Genomic DNA, 17821 nt, shown 5'->3' with positions numbered 1-17821 from the left:
CCTCACCTCACCTCCCTCTACTCCCACCTCACCTCCCTCTACTCCCACCTCACCTCCCTCTACTCCCACCTCACCTCCCACTACTCCCACCTCACCTCCATCTACTCCCACCTCACCTCCCTCTACTCCCACCTCATCTCCCTCTACTCCCACCTCAGCTCACCTCCCTCTACTCCCACCTCACCTCCCTCTACTCCCACCTCACCTCCCTCTACTCCCACCTCACCTTCATCTACTCCCACCTCATCTCACTCTACTCCCACCTCACCTCCCTCTACTCCCACCTCAACTCACCTCCCTCTACTCCCACCTCACCTCCCTCTACTCCCACCTCACCTCCCTCTACTCCCACCTCACCTCCCTCTACTCCCACCTCACCTCCCTCTGCTCTCACCTCACCTCCCTCTACTCTCACCTCACCTCCCTCTACTCCCACCTCACCTCCCTCTACTCCCACCTCACCTCACCTCCCTCTACTCCCACCTCACCTCATTCCCTCTACTCTCACATCACCTCCCTCTACTCCCACCTCACCTCCCTCTACTCTCACCTCACCTCCCTCTACTCCCACCTCACCTCCCTCTACTCCCACCTCACCTCCCTCTACTCCCACCTCACCTCACCTCCCACCCTACCCCTCCCTCTACTCCCACCTCACCTCACCTCCCTCTACTCCCACCTCACCTCACCTCCCATCCTACCCCTCCCTCTACTCCCACCTCACCTCACCTCCCACCCTACCCCTCCCTCTACTCCCACATCACCTCACCTCCCACCCTACCCCTCCCTCTACTCCCACCTCACCTCACCTCCCTCTACTCCCACCTCACCTCACCTCCCTCTACTCCCACATCACCTCACCTCCCACCCTACCCCTCCCTCTACTCCCACATCACCTCACCTCCCACCCTACCCCTCCCTCTACTCCCACCTCACCTCACCTCCCACCCTACCCCTCCCTCTACTCCCACCTCACCTCACCTCCCACCCTACTCCCACCTCACCTCACCTTTGTTGTTTGGGAGCAGGGTTTGTTGTTTGGGAACAGGCTTTGTTGTTTGGCAACAGGGTTTGTTGTTTGGGAGCGGGGTTTGTTGTTTGGGAGCGGGGTTTGTTGTTTGGGAGTGGGGTTTGTTGTTTGGCAACAGGCTTTGTTGTTTGGGAGCGGGGTTTGTTGTTTGGGAGCGGGGTTTGTTGTTTGGGAGCGGGGTTTGTTGTTTGGGAACAGGGTTTGTTGTTTGGCAACAGGGTTTGTTGTTTGGGAACAGGCTTTGTTGTTTGGGGGCGGGGTTTGTTGTTTGGGAGCGGGGTTTGTTGTTTGGGAACAGGGTTTGTTGTTTGGGAACAGGGTTTGTTGTTTGGGAACAGGGTTTGTTGTTTGGGAACAGGGTTTGTAAGGAACCATGTGTTGTGATCTTACTACTTCAAAATTTCTAAGTTAACAGAAACGATGCCTGTTATCACAGCTTTAAAAGAGAGAGCGGCCTCCCGAGTTGAGCAGAAGTGCATTGCAGTGCTTGAGGCGTCACTACAGACCCAGGTTCGAACTCAGGCTGTGTCACAGCCGTCCGTGACCGGGAGACCCATGAGGCAGCGCACAATTGGCTCAGCGTCGTCCGGGTTAGGGGAGGGACTTCCTTGTCCCGTCGTGCTCTAGCGACTCCTTGTGGCGGGCCGGGCGCCTGCAGGCTGACTCCGGTCGCCAGCTTTACGGTGTTTCCTCCGACACATTGGTTAAGCGAGCAGTGTGTCAAGAAGCAGTGCAGCTTGGTAGGGTGGCGTTTCGGAGGACGCAAGGCTCTCGACCTTCGCCTCTCCCAAGCCCGTAGCAAAGTTGCAGCGTTGGGATGAGACTGTAACGACCAATTAGATATCAATGAGAGAGTGACTCCGCTAATAAATATAATTAGAAAAGAGTTTCAGGATAAATCCTTAGGAAATGGTATGATGGACATTATAACAAGACAGGAAGGGAAACCCAGACCTGGGGATAATGGATTTTAAATGAACATGGCAGAGGAAGTCTGGTTCTGGTGCCACAGTGCTGCTAAAGACCTGGAGTTTCTGGATACACTATTCAATATATAGTGTACTACTTTGGACCTACGTCCAATAGGGAGTCCTGGACCTGTGTCCAATAGAGAGTCATGGATAAGTCCAATAGAGAGTCCTGGACCTGTGTCCAATAGAGGCCTGGATAAGTCCAATAGAGAGGCCTGGACCTGTGTCCAATAGAGAGTCCTGGACCTACGTCCAATAGAGAGTCCTGGACCTGTGTCCAATAGAGAGGTCTGGAACTGTGTCCAATAGGGAAGCTGGATAAGTCCACTAGGGAGGCTGGATAAGTCCAATAGGGAAGCTGGATAAGTCCAATAGGGAAGCTGGATAAGTCCAATGGGGAAGCTGGATAAGTCCAATAGGGAAGCTGAATAAGTCCAATAGGGAAGCTGGATATGTCCAATAGGGAAGCTGGATAAGTCCAATAGGGAGGCTGGATAAGACCAATAGGGAGGCTGGATAAGTCCAATAGGGAAGCTGGATAAGTCCAATAGGGAAGCTGGATATGTCCAATAGGGAGGCTGGATAAGACCAATAGGGAGGCTGGATAAGACCAATAGGGAGACTGGATAAGACCAATAGAGAGGCCTGGACCTGTGTCCAATATAGAGGATGGATAAGACCAATAGGGAGGCTGGATAAGACCAATAGGGAGGCTGGATAAGACCAACAGGGAGGCTGGATAAGACACACAGGGAGGCTGGATAAGACCAACAGGGAGGCTGGATAAGACTAATAGAGAGGCTGGATAAGACCAACAGGGAGGCTGGATAAGACCAACAGGGAGGCTGGATAAGACCCCAATAGGGAGGCTGGATAAGACTAATAGAGAGGCTGGATAAGACCAATAGGGAGGCTGGATAAGACCAATAGGGAGGCTGGATAAGACCAATAGGGAGGCTGGATATGTCCAATAGGGAGGCTGGATAAGACCAATAGGGAGGCTGGATAAGACCAATAGGGAGACTGGATAAGACCAATAGAGAGGCCTGGACCTGTGTCCAATAGAGAGGATGGATAAGACCAATAGGGAGGCTGGATAAGACCAATAGGGAGGCTGGATAAGACCAACAGGGAGGCTGGATAAGACCAACAGGGAGGCTGGATAAGACCATCAGGGAGGCTGGATAAGACTAATAGAGAGGCTGGATAAGACCAACAGGGAGGCTGGATAAGACCAACAGGGAGGCTGGATAAGACCAATAGGGAGGCTGGATAAGACCAATAGGGAGGCTGGATAAGACTAATAGAGAGGCTGGATAAGACCAATAGGGAGGCTGGATAAGACCAATAGGGAGGCTGGATAAGACCAATAGGGAGGCTGGATAAGACCAATAGGGAGGCTGGATAAGACCAATAGGGAGGCTGGATAAGACCAATAGGGAGGCTGGATATGTCCAATAGGGAGGCTGGATAAGACCAATAGGGAGGCTGGATAAGACCAATAGGGAGACTGGATAAGACCAATAGAGAGGCCTGGACCTGTGTCCAATAGAGAGCATGGATAAGACCAATAGGGAGGCTGGATAAGACCAATAGGGAGGCTGGATAAGACCAACAGGGAGGCTGGATAAGACCAACAGGGAGGCTGGATAAGACCAACAGGGAGGCTGGATAAGACTAATAGAGAGGCTGGATAAGACCAACAGGGAGGCTGGATAAGACCAACAGGGAGGCTGGATAAGACCAATAGGGAGGCTGGATAAGACCAATAGGGAGGCTGGATAAGACTAATAGAGAGGCTGGATAAGACCAATAGGGAGGCTGGATAAGACCAATAGGGAGGCTGGATAAGACCAATAGGGAGGCTGGATAAGACCAATAGGGAGGCTGGATAAGACCAATAGGGAGGCTGGATAAGACCAATAGGGAGGCTGGATAAGACCAATAGGGAGGCTGGATAAGACCAATAGGGAGGTTGGATAAGACCAATAGAGAGCCTGGATAAGACCAATAGGGAGCCTGGATAAGACCAATAGAGAGCCTGGATAAGACCAATAGAGAGCCTGGATAAGACCAATAGAGAGCCTGGATAAGACTAATAGGGAGCCTGGATAAGACCAATAGAGAGCCTGGATAAGACTAATAGGGAGCCTGGATAAGACCAATAGGGAGGCTGGATAAGACCAATAGAGAGCCTGGATAAGACCAATAGGGAGGCTGGATAAGACCAATAGGGAGCCTGGATAAGACCAATAGAGAGCCTGGATAAGACTAATAGGGAGGCTGGATAAGACCCGGAACACTTCACATCTCCAGTCTTCTTTTATTGAGTGAAGCGGTGAGATGACCCCTTTGTCCTTTTCTGGGATGATGAATGTCTGTCTCCTCTCTTCTACATTTCCTCAGTTTTTTTTTTTGATGCAGTGAAGTCGATAGATTCACCTTGACAAGAAAACTTTGTGATTTATCAACCCTCCTCTGGCCAATGCTAGATCCCAGTCTCTTACTGTCCTGAAGAACCCAAATCCACAGAGAGTATCAGACCAACAGAGCCCAGCCGTTGGTCAAATTCTTCTGGAGTGGAAGAGGAAGGTGTGGAGGAAGGGAGAGATGGAGAGAGTTGTCGTACGCTGATAGACAAATGGATCTTGTTAGAGAGAAACAGCTGCAACATTTTTTTTATATAAATAAATAAATAAATGTGCTTGACTTGTCCTCCTAACAGAAAGGACCATGGTGATCAACGTGGGACCACAAGATGAAGCACTCTGTCAGGGGCCGCGTTGGGAAATTAACAAATAATGTTCCTCCTTCCCTGATAAATGTGTGACAGCTCTCCCTCGCAAATCTTTTTTCTCTTATTTCTTCATCATTTTGCTGCACGTCTCACCGTCCCCATTGATAAGTAAAGGAAAGTTTTACCGCCAACCACAATTTCCCTGTGATGAACGGCGGTCTGTAAAATGTACCATTTCTGTATGAGATATAAGTTCATTTTAAGCAATTCTGGTAAATGGGTGTCACTGATTAGGACAGATAGTGCTGGTGGTTTGATAGCCCAGTCGGCACAGAATTTATTCCCTCCCCTGGCCTCCAGCGAGGCAGAAAGGCCATGCAGGCTGTCGGTGATCGTGCCTCCATGCCTAAATAGAAAGCAATAGCTTTGATGCAATTAGAGGCCATGCTGAGGTTTATTCCTGAAGCCTGTCATAGTTCAGGGGTTATAAAGGGTGTTCGGGAGGCAGCAGCCATGATAAAGACTCTACTACCTCTCAACCACAAGTCTCCCTCCTCCTGCTCTGTGATTCATCTCTCTCTCTCTCTCTCTCTCTCTCTCTCTCTCTGTCTCTCTCTCTCTCTGTCTCTCTCTCTCTCTCTGTCTCTCTCTCTTGTCTGTCTCTCTCTCTCTCTGTCTCTCTCTCTCTCTCTGTCTCTCTCTCTTGTCTCTCTCTCTCTCTATCTCTCTCTCTCTCTCTCTCTCTGTCTCTCTCTCTCTCTCTCTTTGTCTCTCTCTCTCTCTCTCTCTTTCCTTCTTTCTTTCTCACTCCCGCACAACAAGAGAATATATCTGTCTTATCTACACATTTAAGGTAATATAAACAAAAATTAAAAGTGGCTGCCAACATTTTTTAGGCGAATAATAATAACAATTGGTTTATTTGTTTATTTTTAGCTGAACTCACCAGAGCAGCTTACTAACAAGCCGACAGGACAACAAAGTGAGTAAGAAACAAGTTCCTCTGTCCAATAGAAGGGTCTAAAACGTACCACCTGGAAGCTCCTGTTAGAAAGTGTCTGCTCAGCGCCGGATGACTTATTACAGTCAGGAGTGTTGGCAGGAAGACAAAACATGGAAGGAAGCTCTTTGATTTCTCTGGGATCCTCCTGACAAGCCTGTTCCTGCTGCCGGGCCTGATCAATGGATAACCGATACAGGTATCAGAGAACCCGCCTGCCACCACAAACGGCCTTGTGGGTAAACAAAAGACGCGGTGGTAAAACAAGGAACAAAAACAAGGTTAAAGCACAACAACAACAACAACAAAAAACACAGCGAGAACAAGAGGCTCTTCAAAGGACACAAAGGACAGAGGAGAAGAGCAACAGATAGGACTGATAAACAGCTGCACCATTTTCTACTGGGGAGGAAGTAGGAACAGGACTGGAGCCTGACATAGCCATGATAGTGGACAAGGTAAACAGGTGTACAGTGTACAAGGTACAAGTCATTACAAATCTACAGCGTACCTGGTTGCACATGTACAGCATACAAGGTTACAAATCTACAGCGTACCTGGTTACACATGTACAGCGTACGAGGTTACAAATCTACAGCGTACCTGGTTACACATGTACAGCGTACCTGGTTGCAAATGTACAGCGTACCTGGTTGCAAAAGTACAGCGTACCTGGTTGCAAATGCACAGCGTACCTGGTTGCAAAAGTACAGCGTACCTGGTTGCAAATGTACAGCGTACCTGGTTGCAAATGTACCGCGTACCTGGTTGCAAATGTACCGCGTACCTGGTTGCAAATGTACCGCGTACCTGGTTGCAAATGTACAGCGTACCTGGTTGCAAATGTACAGCGTACGAGGTAACAAGTAGACGAGGTACTAGTGTACGAGGTACAAGTCATTACAAAATGCACAGCGTACGAGGTGACAAGTAGACGAGGTACTAGTGTACGAGGTACAAGTCATTACAAAATGCACAGCGTACGAGGTGACAAGTAGACGAGGTACTAGTGTAGAAGGTTGTTCAGGCCCCGGCTACACTAACAGCAAGGCTCACACAGAACGACACAATGGGAAAGCGTCAGATAAAGGCCCCTTTAACACCAGAGTTACACAAACCATTAGACCCGTACACCCCTTACAGTTTGTCTGTGTGTCCAACCCCCATTCAGAGTCAGCCTTCTGGATACTTCCTCTGTGTGTCCTCATTATTCCTGCCCTGCTGCCACCGTTCAACATGTAACATTTAACTGACGTTTTAAATCCAACACCACTTGACCCAGCAGTGCAACGCCGCGAGGCACTGAGAGGGAGGGAGGGAGAGAGAGACAGAGAGAGAGAGAGAGAGAGAGAGAGGGAGAGAGAGGGAGAGGGAGAGGGAGAGAGAGAGAGAGAGAGAGAGAGGGAGAGAGAGGGAGAGGGAGAGAGAGAGAGAGAGAGAGAGAGAGAGAGAGAGAGGGAGAGGGAGAGGGAGAGAGAGAGAGAGAGGGAGAGAGAGAGAGAGAGAGGGAGAGAGAGAGGGAGAGAGAGAGAGAGAGAGAGAGAGGGAGAGGGAGAGGGAGAGAGAGAGAGAGAGAGAGAGAGAGAGAGAGAGAGGCAGTGTGGGAGGCACATTTTCAGCTTCGAATACGAAGACGAAGTCATTGGTTTAAAGAGCGATGACCTCTGAGACAGCCCGTTTGTGTTGGCTGTGATGGAAAATAATGATCGACTCTCCCTTTAATAACCCAGCAGGCCATCACCGATGCCATTGACACTACAGACACATCTCAATGAACACCACAGGCCTGTAAAACACCTCTGTGTTGTGATGCCAGAACACTTTGGTTTCAAGGCTGGTTGGTGAATTGTGTAGTTTGCATTGTGAAGGTGGATGCTAGCCGTTGTGAAGGTGGATGCGTGCCGTTGTGAAGGTGGATGCTAGCCGTTGTGAAGGTGGGTGCTAGCCGTTGTGAAGGTGGGTGCTAGCCGTTGTGAAGGTGGATGCTAGCCGTTGTGAAGGTGGATGCTAGCCGTGGTGAAGGTGGATGCTAGCCGTTGTGAAGGTGGATGCTAGGCATTGTGAAGGTGGATGCTAGCTGTGGTCAAGGTAGATGCTAGCCGTTGTGAAGGTGGATGCTAGCCGTGGTGAAGGTAGATGCTAGCCGCTGTGAAGGTGGATGCTAGCCATTGTGAAGGTGGATGCTAGCCGTTGTGAAGGTGGGTGCTAGCCATTGTGAAGGTGGATGCTAGCCATTGTGAAGGTGGATGCTAGCCATTGTGAAGGTGGATGCTAGCCATTGTGAAGGTGGATGCTAGCCATTGTGAAGGTAGATGCTAGCCGTTGTGAAGGTGGATGCTAGCCGTTGTGAAGGTGGATGCTAGCCGTTGTGAAGGTGGGTGCTAGCCATTGTGAAGGTGGATGCTAGCCATTGTGAAGGTGGATGCTAGCCATTGTGAAGGTGGATGCTAGGCTTTGTGAAGGTGGATGCTAGCCATTGTGAAGGTGGATGCTAGCCGTTGTGAAGGTGGATGCTAGCCAAGAACGGGCCATTTTTAAGTGACTGCCACATGTAGTGTAGAGAACGTGGAGGGTTGAGGGTGGATACTTCTCTTTACTATATAGTGAGCTGATCAGTTTCATTGATCCCGTAACGTACCGGGACTTTTCTAGTAGAAACATGAGGCCTCATTGAGTCACAGTTGAGTAATGGCTTTTTAAGTCTCTCTCTCTTCAATACAGGGTCTACAGCAGACGAGAACATCTTCCCTGCTCTGCTCACATCTGTTCACAAACAGGGAACGTGGTCCACATGAACACGCCATACTGAACCTCTACAGTACGCTCTCACTAGGGAGCCAATGTCGACTCCTCGTCATTTGAGATGATTCCTTTCAATTCCTGGTGAGTGGGTGTGTCACTTAAAAGGAGGAGGGGGGGTTCCATGTGAACCTTCTAAATAACTAAATGAGCTGTTCCGATTCTAGAATCATGCTGGGAGGAATGTTAACACCTATTTCTTCCAAACAATGTTTTGGTTAAATAACTAGACAGCCATTCAATTAGATACATTTATTTATCCAAATATACCATTCCCTCCTCCCATCTTAAACTACAGAGACCTCTTTAGACATCAAGTTTTAAAAAGGATGTTTCAGAGTTAACTACTATGGAAAACTGTGCTCATATTTGATTCCAATCAATAGTGATTTACAAAAAACTGGAAAGAAAAAGGTAAGAATTTAATAATTCCAAGGCTTTTATGGGATGACTATTAAAGTGTAGAAATTAGAACTAAAATATACCTCATTAGTATTGGTCAAAGACAAAATAGCAAATTAAAGCATAGCATTATCATATTTCAACAACAGGTAATAAATATACTGCATTAAAAATAAATCTATGAATGGATCAAAAAAACACTGGGTTACTCAAAACACCTCAGAGTAGTGCTGTCTAATTATTGACAAGGAGAGTAGTTCCCTTCAGTCTGACGATAGTTCCCATTGTAGTCCCCTTTAGTCTGGTGATGTTCCCATTGTAGTCCCCTTATGTCTGGTGATAGTTCCCATTGTAGTCCCCTTTAGTCTGGTGATAGTTCCCATTGTAGTCCCCTTTAGTCTGGTGATAGTTCCCATTGTAGTCCCCTTTAGTCTGGTGATGTTCCCATTGTAGTCTCCTTTAGTCTGGTGATGTTCCCATTGTAGTCCCCTCTAGTCTGGTGATGTTCCCATTGTAGTCCCCTTTAGTCTGGTGATGTTCCCATTGTAGTCTCCTTTAGTCTGGTGATGTTCCCATTGTAGTCACCTCTAGTCTGGTGATGTTCCCATTGTAGTCCCCTTTAGTCTGGTGATGTTCCCATTGTAGTCCCCTTTAGTCTGGTGATGTTCCCATTGTAGTCCCCTTTAGTCTGATGAGAGTTCCCATTGTAGTCCCCTCTAGTCTGGTGATGTTCCCATTGTAGTCCCCTTTAGTCTGGTGATGTTCCCATTGTAGTTCCCTTTATTCTGGTGATGTTCCCATTGTAGTCCCCTCTAGTCTGGTGATGTTCCCATTGTAGTCCCCTCTAGTCTGGTGAGAGTTCCCATTGTAGTTCCCTTTATTCTGGTGATGTTCCCATTGTAGTTCCCTTTAGTCTGGTGATGTTCCCATTGTAGTTCCCTTTAGTCTGGTGATGTTCCCATTGTAGTCCCCTTTAGTCTGGTGATGTTCCCATTGTAGTCCCCTTTAGTCTGACTGTAGTTCCCATTGTAGTCCCCTCTAGTCTGGTGATGTTCCCATTGTAGTCCCCTCTAGTCTGGTGATAGTTCCCATTGTAGTCCCCTTTAGTCTTTTGAGAGTTCCCATTGTAGTCCCCTCTAGTCTGGTGATGTTCCCATTGTAGTCCCCATTAGTCTGATGAGAGTTCCCATTGTAGTCCCCTCTAGTCTGGTGATGTTCCCATTGTAGTTCCCTCTAGTCTGGTGAGAGTTCCCATTGTAGTTCCCTTTAGTCTGGTGATGTTCCCATTGTAGTTCCCTTTAGTCTGGTGATGTTCCCATTGTAGTCCCCTTTAGTCTGGTGATGTTCCCATTGTAGTCCCCTCTAGTCTGGTGATGTTCCCATTGTAGTCCCCTCTAGTCTGGTGATGTTCCCATTGTAGTCCCCTTTAGTCTGACGGTAGTTCCCATTGTAGTCCCCTTTAGTCTGGTGATGTTCCCATTGTAGTCCCCTCTAGTCTGGTGATGTTCCCATTGTAGTCCCCTTTAGTCTGACGGTAGTTCCCATTGTAGTCCCCTTTAGTCTGGTGATGTTCCCATTGTAGTCCCCTTTAGTCTGGTGATGTTCCCATTGTAGTCCCCTTTAGTCTGATGATGTTCCCATTGTAGTCCCCTCTAGTCTGGTGATAGTTCCCATTGTAGTCCCCTTTAGTCTGGTGATGTTCCCATTGTAGTCCCCTCTAGTCTGGTGATAGTTCCCATTGTAGTCCCCTCTAGTCTGATGAGAGTTCCCATTGTAGTCCCCTTTAGTCTGGTGATGTTCCCATTGTAGTCCCCTTTAGTCTGGTGATGTTCCCATTGTAGTCCCCTTTAGTCTGGTGATGTTCCCATTGTAGTCCCCTCTAGTCTGATGAGAGTTCCCATTGTAGTCCCCTCTAGTCTGGTGATGTTCCCATTGTAGTCCCCTCTAGTCTGACTAACACTCCCTTCCCGCTCTAAATATGGGCCTTTTTAGATGGGTCTGAATTCGCACCATTTGTGTCTTAATGTATACAGTATGACTGTACTAGAACCACTCATGTGTTAATACAGTTGAAGTCAGAAGTTTACATACACCTTAGCCAAGTACATTTAAACTCAGTTTTTCACAATAACTGACATTTAATCCTAGTAAAAATTCCTGTCTTAGGTCAGTTAGGATCACCACTTTATTTTTAAGAATGTGAAATGTCAGAATAATTGTAGAGAGAATGATTTATTTCAGCTTTTATTACTTTCATCACATTACCAGTGGGTCAGAACATGCACTCAATTAGTATTTGGTAGCATTGCCTTTAAATTGTGGACTTGGGTCCAATATTTCAGGGAGCCTTCCACAAGCTTCCCACAATAAGTTGGGTGAATTGTGGCCCATTCCTCCGGACAGAGCTGGTGGAACTAAGTCAGGTTTGTAGGCCTCCTTGCTGGCATGCGCTTTTTCAGTTCTGCCCACAAATGTTTTATAGGATTATGGTCAGGGCTTTGTGATGGCCACTCCAATACCTTGACTTTGTTGTCCTTAAGCCATTTTGCCACACCTTTTTTATTTTTTTTATTTAACCTTTATTTAACCAGGCAAGTCAGTTAAGAACAAATTCTTATTTTCAATGACGGCCTAGGAACAGTGGGTTAACTGCCTGGCAGAACGACAGATTTGTACCTTGTCAGCTCGGGGATATGAACTTGCAACCTTTCGGTTACGCGTCCAACGCTCTAACCACTAGGCTACCCTGCCGCCTTTGGAAGTATGCTTGGGGTCATTGTCGATTTGGAAGACCCATTTGCGACCAAGCTTTAACTTCCTGACTGATGTCATGAGATGTTGCTTCAATATATCCACATCATTTTCCTATCTAATGATGGCATCTATTTTGTGAAGTGCACCAGTCCCTCCTGCAGCAAAGCACCCCCACAGCATGATGCTGCCACTCCCGTGCATCACGGTTGGGATGGTGTTCTTCAGCTTGCAAGCCTCCCTCTTTTCCCTCCATACATAACGATGGTCATTATGGCCAAACAGTTCTATTTTTGTTTCATCAGACCAGAGAGCATTTCTCCAAAAAGTACGATCTTTGTCCCCGTGTGCAGTTGCAAACCGTAGTCTGGCTTTTTTATGGCGGTTTTGGAGCAGTGGCTTCTTCCTCGCTGAGCGGCCTTTCAGGTTATGTCAATATAGGACTTGATTTACTGTGGATATAGATACTTTTGTACCGGTTTCCTCCAGCATCTTCACAAGGTCCTTTGCTGTTGTTCTGGAATTGATTTGCACTTTTCGCACCAAAGTACATTAATCTCTAGGAGACAGAACACGTCTCCTTCCTGAGCGGTATGACGGCTGCATGGTCCCATGGTGTTTATACTTGCGTACTATTGTTTGTACAGATAAACGTGATACCTTCAGGGGTTTGGAAATTGCTCCCAAGGATGAACCAGACTTGTGGAGGTCTACAATTTTTTTTTCTGAGGTCTTGTCTGATTTCTTTTGATTTTCCCATGATGTCAAGCAAAGAGGCCTTGAAATACATCCACAGGTACACCTCCAATTGACTCAAAATATTTAAATTAGCCTATCAGAAGCTTCTAAAGCCATGACATCATTTTCTGGAATTTTCCAAGCTGTTTAAAGGCACAGTCAACTTAGTGTATGTAAACTTCTGACCCACTGGAATTGTGATACAGTGAATTATAAGTGAAATAATCTGTCTGTAAACAATTGTTGGAAAAATGACTTGTGTCATGCACAATGTAGATGTCCTAACCGACTTGCCAAAACTATAGTTTGTTAACAAGAAATTTGTAGAGTGGTTGAAAAACGAGTTTTAATGACTCCAACCTTAGTGTATGTAAACTTCCAACTACAACAGCATATTGTATAGACCTCTATATAACTGAAATAGAACCATTCATGTCTTAATGTGTATAATATGACTGTACTAGAACCATTAATGTCATAATGTATGTAATATGACTGAAATAGTACCATTATTGTCTTAATGTATATAATATGACTGTAATAGAACCATTCATGTCTTAATGTATATAATATGACTGTAATAGAACCATTCATGTCTTAATGTATATAATATGACTGTAATAGAACCATTCATGTCTTAATGTATATAATATGACTGTACTAGAACCATTAATGTCTTAATGTGTATAATATGACTGTACTAGAACAATTAATGTCTTAATCTATATAATATGACTGAAATAGTACCATTATTGTCTTAATGTATATAATATGACTGTAATAGAACCATTCATGTCTTAATCTATATAATATGACTGTAATAGAACCATTCATGTCTTAATGTATATATGTCTCTCTTCACAGCACTACACTGTTATCTCCTGATCCAGCTGTCTTCTTGGTCTCTGGTCCATTCCTGCAGCGGGGGTTAAATGTTAGGATGCTGCCCATTTTGCACCCTATTCCCTATATAGTGCACTACTTTTAACCAAAGCCCAGAGCCCTAGCTGGTCCTGGATCAGGTTTCAAGGAGTGAGAGTAATTCCTGGTGATTATCTCCTCGTCCTCGTCAATTTGGGATCAGACAGAAGCTTCCAGGTCAGACAGACGTTGACCTATTGTCCCTCATCACTCTACTCCTCCACTTCTGTGTCCCGAAAACACACACACACACACACACACGCGCACACACACGCGCACGCACGCACACACACACACACGCACGCACGCACGCACGCACGCACACACACACACACACATACACACACACACATACACACACATTCCCTAACTGCTACAGACCATAGATTACCCTTCACCAGCCTCTGGCTCCCAGACAGTTCCAGATTGTGACCCCTACTACTAAACACTATCACACCACACATAAACACAAGCCCACACACGTAGCCAGGACTGAAAGCACACACACACACACACATACACACACACATGAAGGCACGCACGTGTACATATACACACACACACTCCCCAAAACCCACACACACACACTCCCCAAAACACACACACACACACTCCCCAAAACCCACACACACACACTCCCCAAAACACACACACACACACTCCCCAAAACCCACACACACACACTCCCCAAAACCCACACACACACACTCCCCAAAACACACACACACACACTACCTCTGCATTGCAACATGTGTCTCTCTGCACAGTTTTTTTTTATTTTCCGTCTTCGGAAAAAGCATGGCCACATTGAGACATGAGATGAGTCATGTGAGGTGTTGTGATGGTTTGAGATTAACAGGGCTTGGCAGCTGCCTCCCTAGATGGGACAGGGATAGGATTACAGCAGAGAAAGTGAGAGAGAGAGAGTTGTCACCAACCAAGGAGGGCCTACAGCAGCACCTAGATCTTCTGCACAGATTCTGCCAGACCTGGGCCCTGACAGTAAATCTCAGTAAGACCAAAGTTTCAACGTAAAACACCAAATAATGCATGCAGAACAGAATTAGGCCGATACCCGCAAATGATCAAAATCCAGAAAAGAGCCGTTAAATTCTACAACCACCTAAAAGGAAGCGATTCCCAAACCTTCCATAACAAAGCCATCACCTACAGAGAGATGAGCCTGGAGAAGAGTCCCCTAAGCAAGCTGGTCCTGGGGCTCTGCCCCCCCCCCCCCCACAGAGCCCCAGGACAGCAGCACAATTAGACCCAACAAAATCATGAGAAAACAAAAAGATAACAAAGAGACAGAGAGAGAGAGAGAGACAGAGAGACAGAGACAGAGAGAGACAGAGAGACAGAGACAGAGAGACAGAGAGATAAAGAGACAGAGAGAGACAGAGAGATAAAGAGACAAAGAGACAGAGAGAGACAGAGACAGAGAGAGACAGAGAGACAGAGACAGAGAGACAGAGAGATAAAGAGACAGAGAGAGACAGAGAGATAAAGAGACAAAGAGACAGAGAGACAGAGACAGAGAGACAGAGAGACAGAGAGAGACAGAGAGACAGAGACAGAGACAGAGAGATAAAGAGACAGAGAGAGACAGAGAGATAAAGAGACAAAGAGACAGAGAGACAGAGACAGAGAGACAGAGAGACAGAGAGAGACAGAGAGAGACAGAGAGAGACAGAGACAGAGACAGAGAGAAAGAGAGACAGAGAGACAGAGAGACAGAGAGACAGAGAGACAAAGAGACAGAGAGAGACAAAGAGACAGAGAGACAGAGAGACAGAGAGAGAGAGAGAGACAGAGAGACAGAGACAGACAGAGAGAGAGAGAGAGAGAGAGAGAGAGAGAGAGAGACAGAGAGACAGAGAGACAAAGAGACAAAGAGACAGAGAGACAGAGAGACAGAGAGAGGGGGTGAGGGTTCATAGAAGGAGCAACAAGACACAGTAGTAGCCGGTGTAGTGGTCTTACCAGTGTAGACAAATCGTCCAGGAGCTCCTTTGCAGAACTGCTTGGACTTGTAGGAGAGGGTGACTTCCACGACTCCTGGGATGTGCCTGGGTGGGGTCTGCACTCTGATGGCGTGGGGTGTAATCAGCTGTAGGGAATCAATGGGTGAACCAAACAGAAGTGGTGAGTGAACAGCGTGAAGTGCTGGGTGATGCCTGTCTGACTGCGGGGCTCTACTCCGGCTGGTGGAGTGACGCTTGCCAGCTCCAGTCAATTACAGCAATGAGTCTAAATTAGCCTGTCATCTAGCTGGGGTATCAAGGCTGCACACACACACACACACACACACACACACACACACACACACACACACTGCCCTGAAGGAACGTCTCAGCTTTAGGTTTTCTGGGTTGTCTCTTGGTTTTTTTCTTTAGTCAGTAAATGTTCTGGGCGCTGGGTTTTGGGGTTTGGGGTTGTTCTCACAGGAAGGGCCAGAGGGCCGTGGTTCACATCAAAAATGCCTTCATATGTCCCCCTCCCTCACAGTGTTAATTCACTCCTGTTATATCTCAGACCCCCTTAATTGTTCCATTGTTTTTTGCGCCTGTTTTCCATGCTCTTCCTGTTCCTGTTCCTGCTCCTGTTTGTCTAGCTTCTGATCTACTCCTGTCATCACTTCACAGCAGCAAAGCTGATAGTAATGGGGAGCTAAAACAGCATTAGCTTGCGTGCTTCAGACTGCTATTAGCTCGCCTGCTTCAGACTGCTTGATCAGCTATACAGGGTGCAAACAGTATAATAAAAAGCTGTGTAAAGTGTCAGATTCCATTAACACAAACTGCTGTGTGGTACATGCTAACATTTATCCTCCCCCCCCCCCCCCCCCCCCCCCCCACACACACAATTCAAATCTATGTTGGTTTTTTTCTATGCTAATTGCTCTGAAACACAACAGTGATCGTGACGTATACATGAGAACACCGAGTCTGGACATAAAGACCCATGTCAAAGGCTTCTTACCTCACTCCACACAAGCATCGTCCCGAACACGACTTGGAGACCGTCAAAGAAGTTATCTCCTATGATGATGACTGTGGCTCCTCCCGTGGTCCATCCTTCACTAGGGCTGATGGCTTTGATGCAGGGGGTAGCTGCTTGTAACAGACAGAACAACAGAGAGAATTTAGGACCTTCCCATCCGCTAGACCACTAACCAACTAGCTTGAATATTAAAACAGAACACCGGGCACTGAAGAGCCAGATTCCCTACGTAAGACCGAGCAGCGGTACTCATGTGGTAGCCTAGTGGTTAGAGCGTTGGACTAATAACCGGAAGGTTGCAAGTTCAAATCCCTGAGCTGGTACAAAGGTACAAATCTGTCGTTCTGCCCCTGAACAGGCAGTTAACCCACTAGGCTGTCATTGAAAATAAGAATTGTCTAGTTAAATAAAGGTAAACAATAATAATAATAAAAAAAGACAAAACTAATTGACTGGTTTTACAAGGCAAAAAGGCAGACAAAAACTATTGGTTTGTTCTAGCTACAGAAATCCAGAGGGGGAAAAATGGCTTTGTGTAGCAAACGGTGTGTCAGGGAAAATATGTCTGTTACTAGGGCTGTTACTAGGGCTGTGGTGGTCAGGGAAAATATGTCTGTTACTAGGGGCTGTTACTAGGGCTGTTACTAGGGGCTGTTACTAGGGCTGTTACTAGGGGCTGTTACTAGGGACTGTTACTAAGGGCTGTTACTAGGGGCTGTTACTAGGGACTGTTACTAGGGCTGTTACTAGGGGCTGTTACTAGGGCTGTTACTAGGGCTGTGGTGGTCAGGGAAAATATGTCTGTTACTAGGGCTGTTACTAGGGGCTGTTACTAGGGCTGTTACTAGGGGCTGTTACTAGGGCTGTTACTAGGGCTGTTACTAGGGACTGTTACTAGGGCTGTTACTAGGGCTGTTACTAGGGGCTGTTACTAGGGACTGTTACTAGGGCTGTTACTAGGGGCTGTTACTAGGGGCTGTTACTAGGGGCTGTTACTTGGGCTGTTACTAGGGGCTGTTACTAGGGCTGTGGCGGTTATGACATTTCTGTCAGCCGGTTATTGTCACGTTAACTAACATAACCACGTTTAGCATCTCCAGGCCTCCAGCGTTCGAGTCGAATACGCCTCTGGAACATGTAGCACTATCAGGTCACATGTTTTACAACACCTACTCATTCAAGGGTTTTTCGTTATTTTTTTACGACTTTCTACTTTGTAGAAATATTTGTGAAGACATCAAAACTATGAAAGAACACATACGGAATCATGTGGTAACCCAAATAAAAGTGTTAAACGAATCAAAATATATTGTATATTTTAGATTTTTCAAATAGCCACCCTTTGCCTTGATGACAGCTTTGCAAACTCATGGCATTCTCTCAACCAGCTTTATTAGATAGTCACCTGGAATGCATTGCAATTAACAGGTGTGCCTTCTTAAAAGTTAATTTGTGGAATTTCTTTCCTT

The 17821-nt window shown here is 46.7% G+C and overlaps 1 protein-coding gene across 22 annotated transcripts in view; it reads right to left on the bottom strand.

Annotated features, from left to right (window-relative positions):
* LOC118936585 (transcription factor COE3-like) overlaps positions 1-17821 on the bottom strand; it is a 92838-nt gene that overhangs the window by 48597 nt on the left and 26420 nt on the right. For 14 of the 22 annotated variants that reach the window (XR_005039139.1, XR_005039138.1, XM_036959975.1 and 11 more), the window contains exons 3-4: positions 16332-16465; positions 15333-15459 (exon numbers count right to left, since the gene is read on the bottom strand). Coding sequence is in view for 20 of the 22 variants with exons in the window: in XM_036959975.1 (XP_036815870.1) it covers positions 15333-15459; positions 16332-16465 (261 nt within the window). In the remaining 2 variants the exon portion in view is untranslated. The remainder of the gene's footprint in view (positions 1-15332; positions 15460-16331; positions 16466-17821) is intronic. The other 8 variants (XM_036959977.1, XM_036959966.1, XM_036959968.1 and 5 more) reach the window with 1 other exon arrangement.

Source organism: Oncorhynchus mykiss, chromosome 23 (genome assembly GCF_013265735.2).
Source record: "Oncorhynchus mykiss isolate Arlee chromosome 23, USDA_OmykA_1.1, whole genome shotgun sequence".
NCBI lineage: Eukaryota > Metazoa > Chordata > Actinopteri > Salmoniformes > Salmonidae > Oncorhynchus > Oncorhynchus mykiss.
Note: the sequence above shows the minus strand (reverse complement) of the source record. Positions and strands in the feature narration are given on the sequence as shown.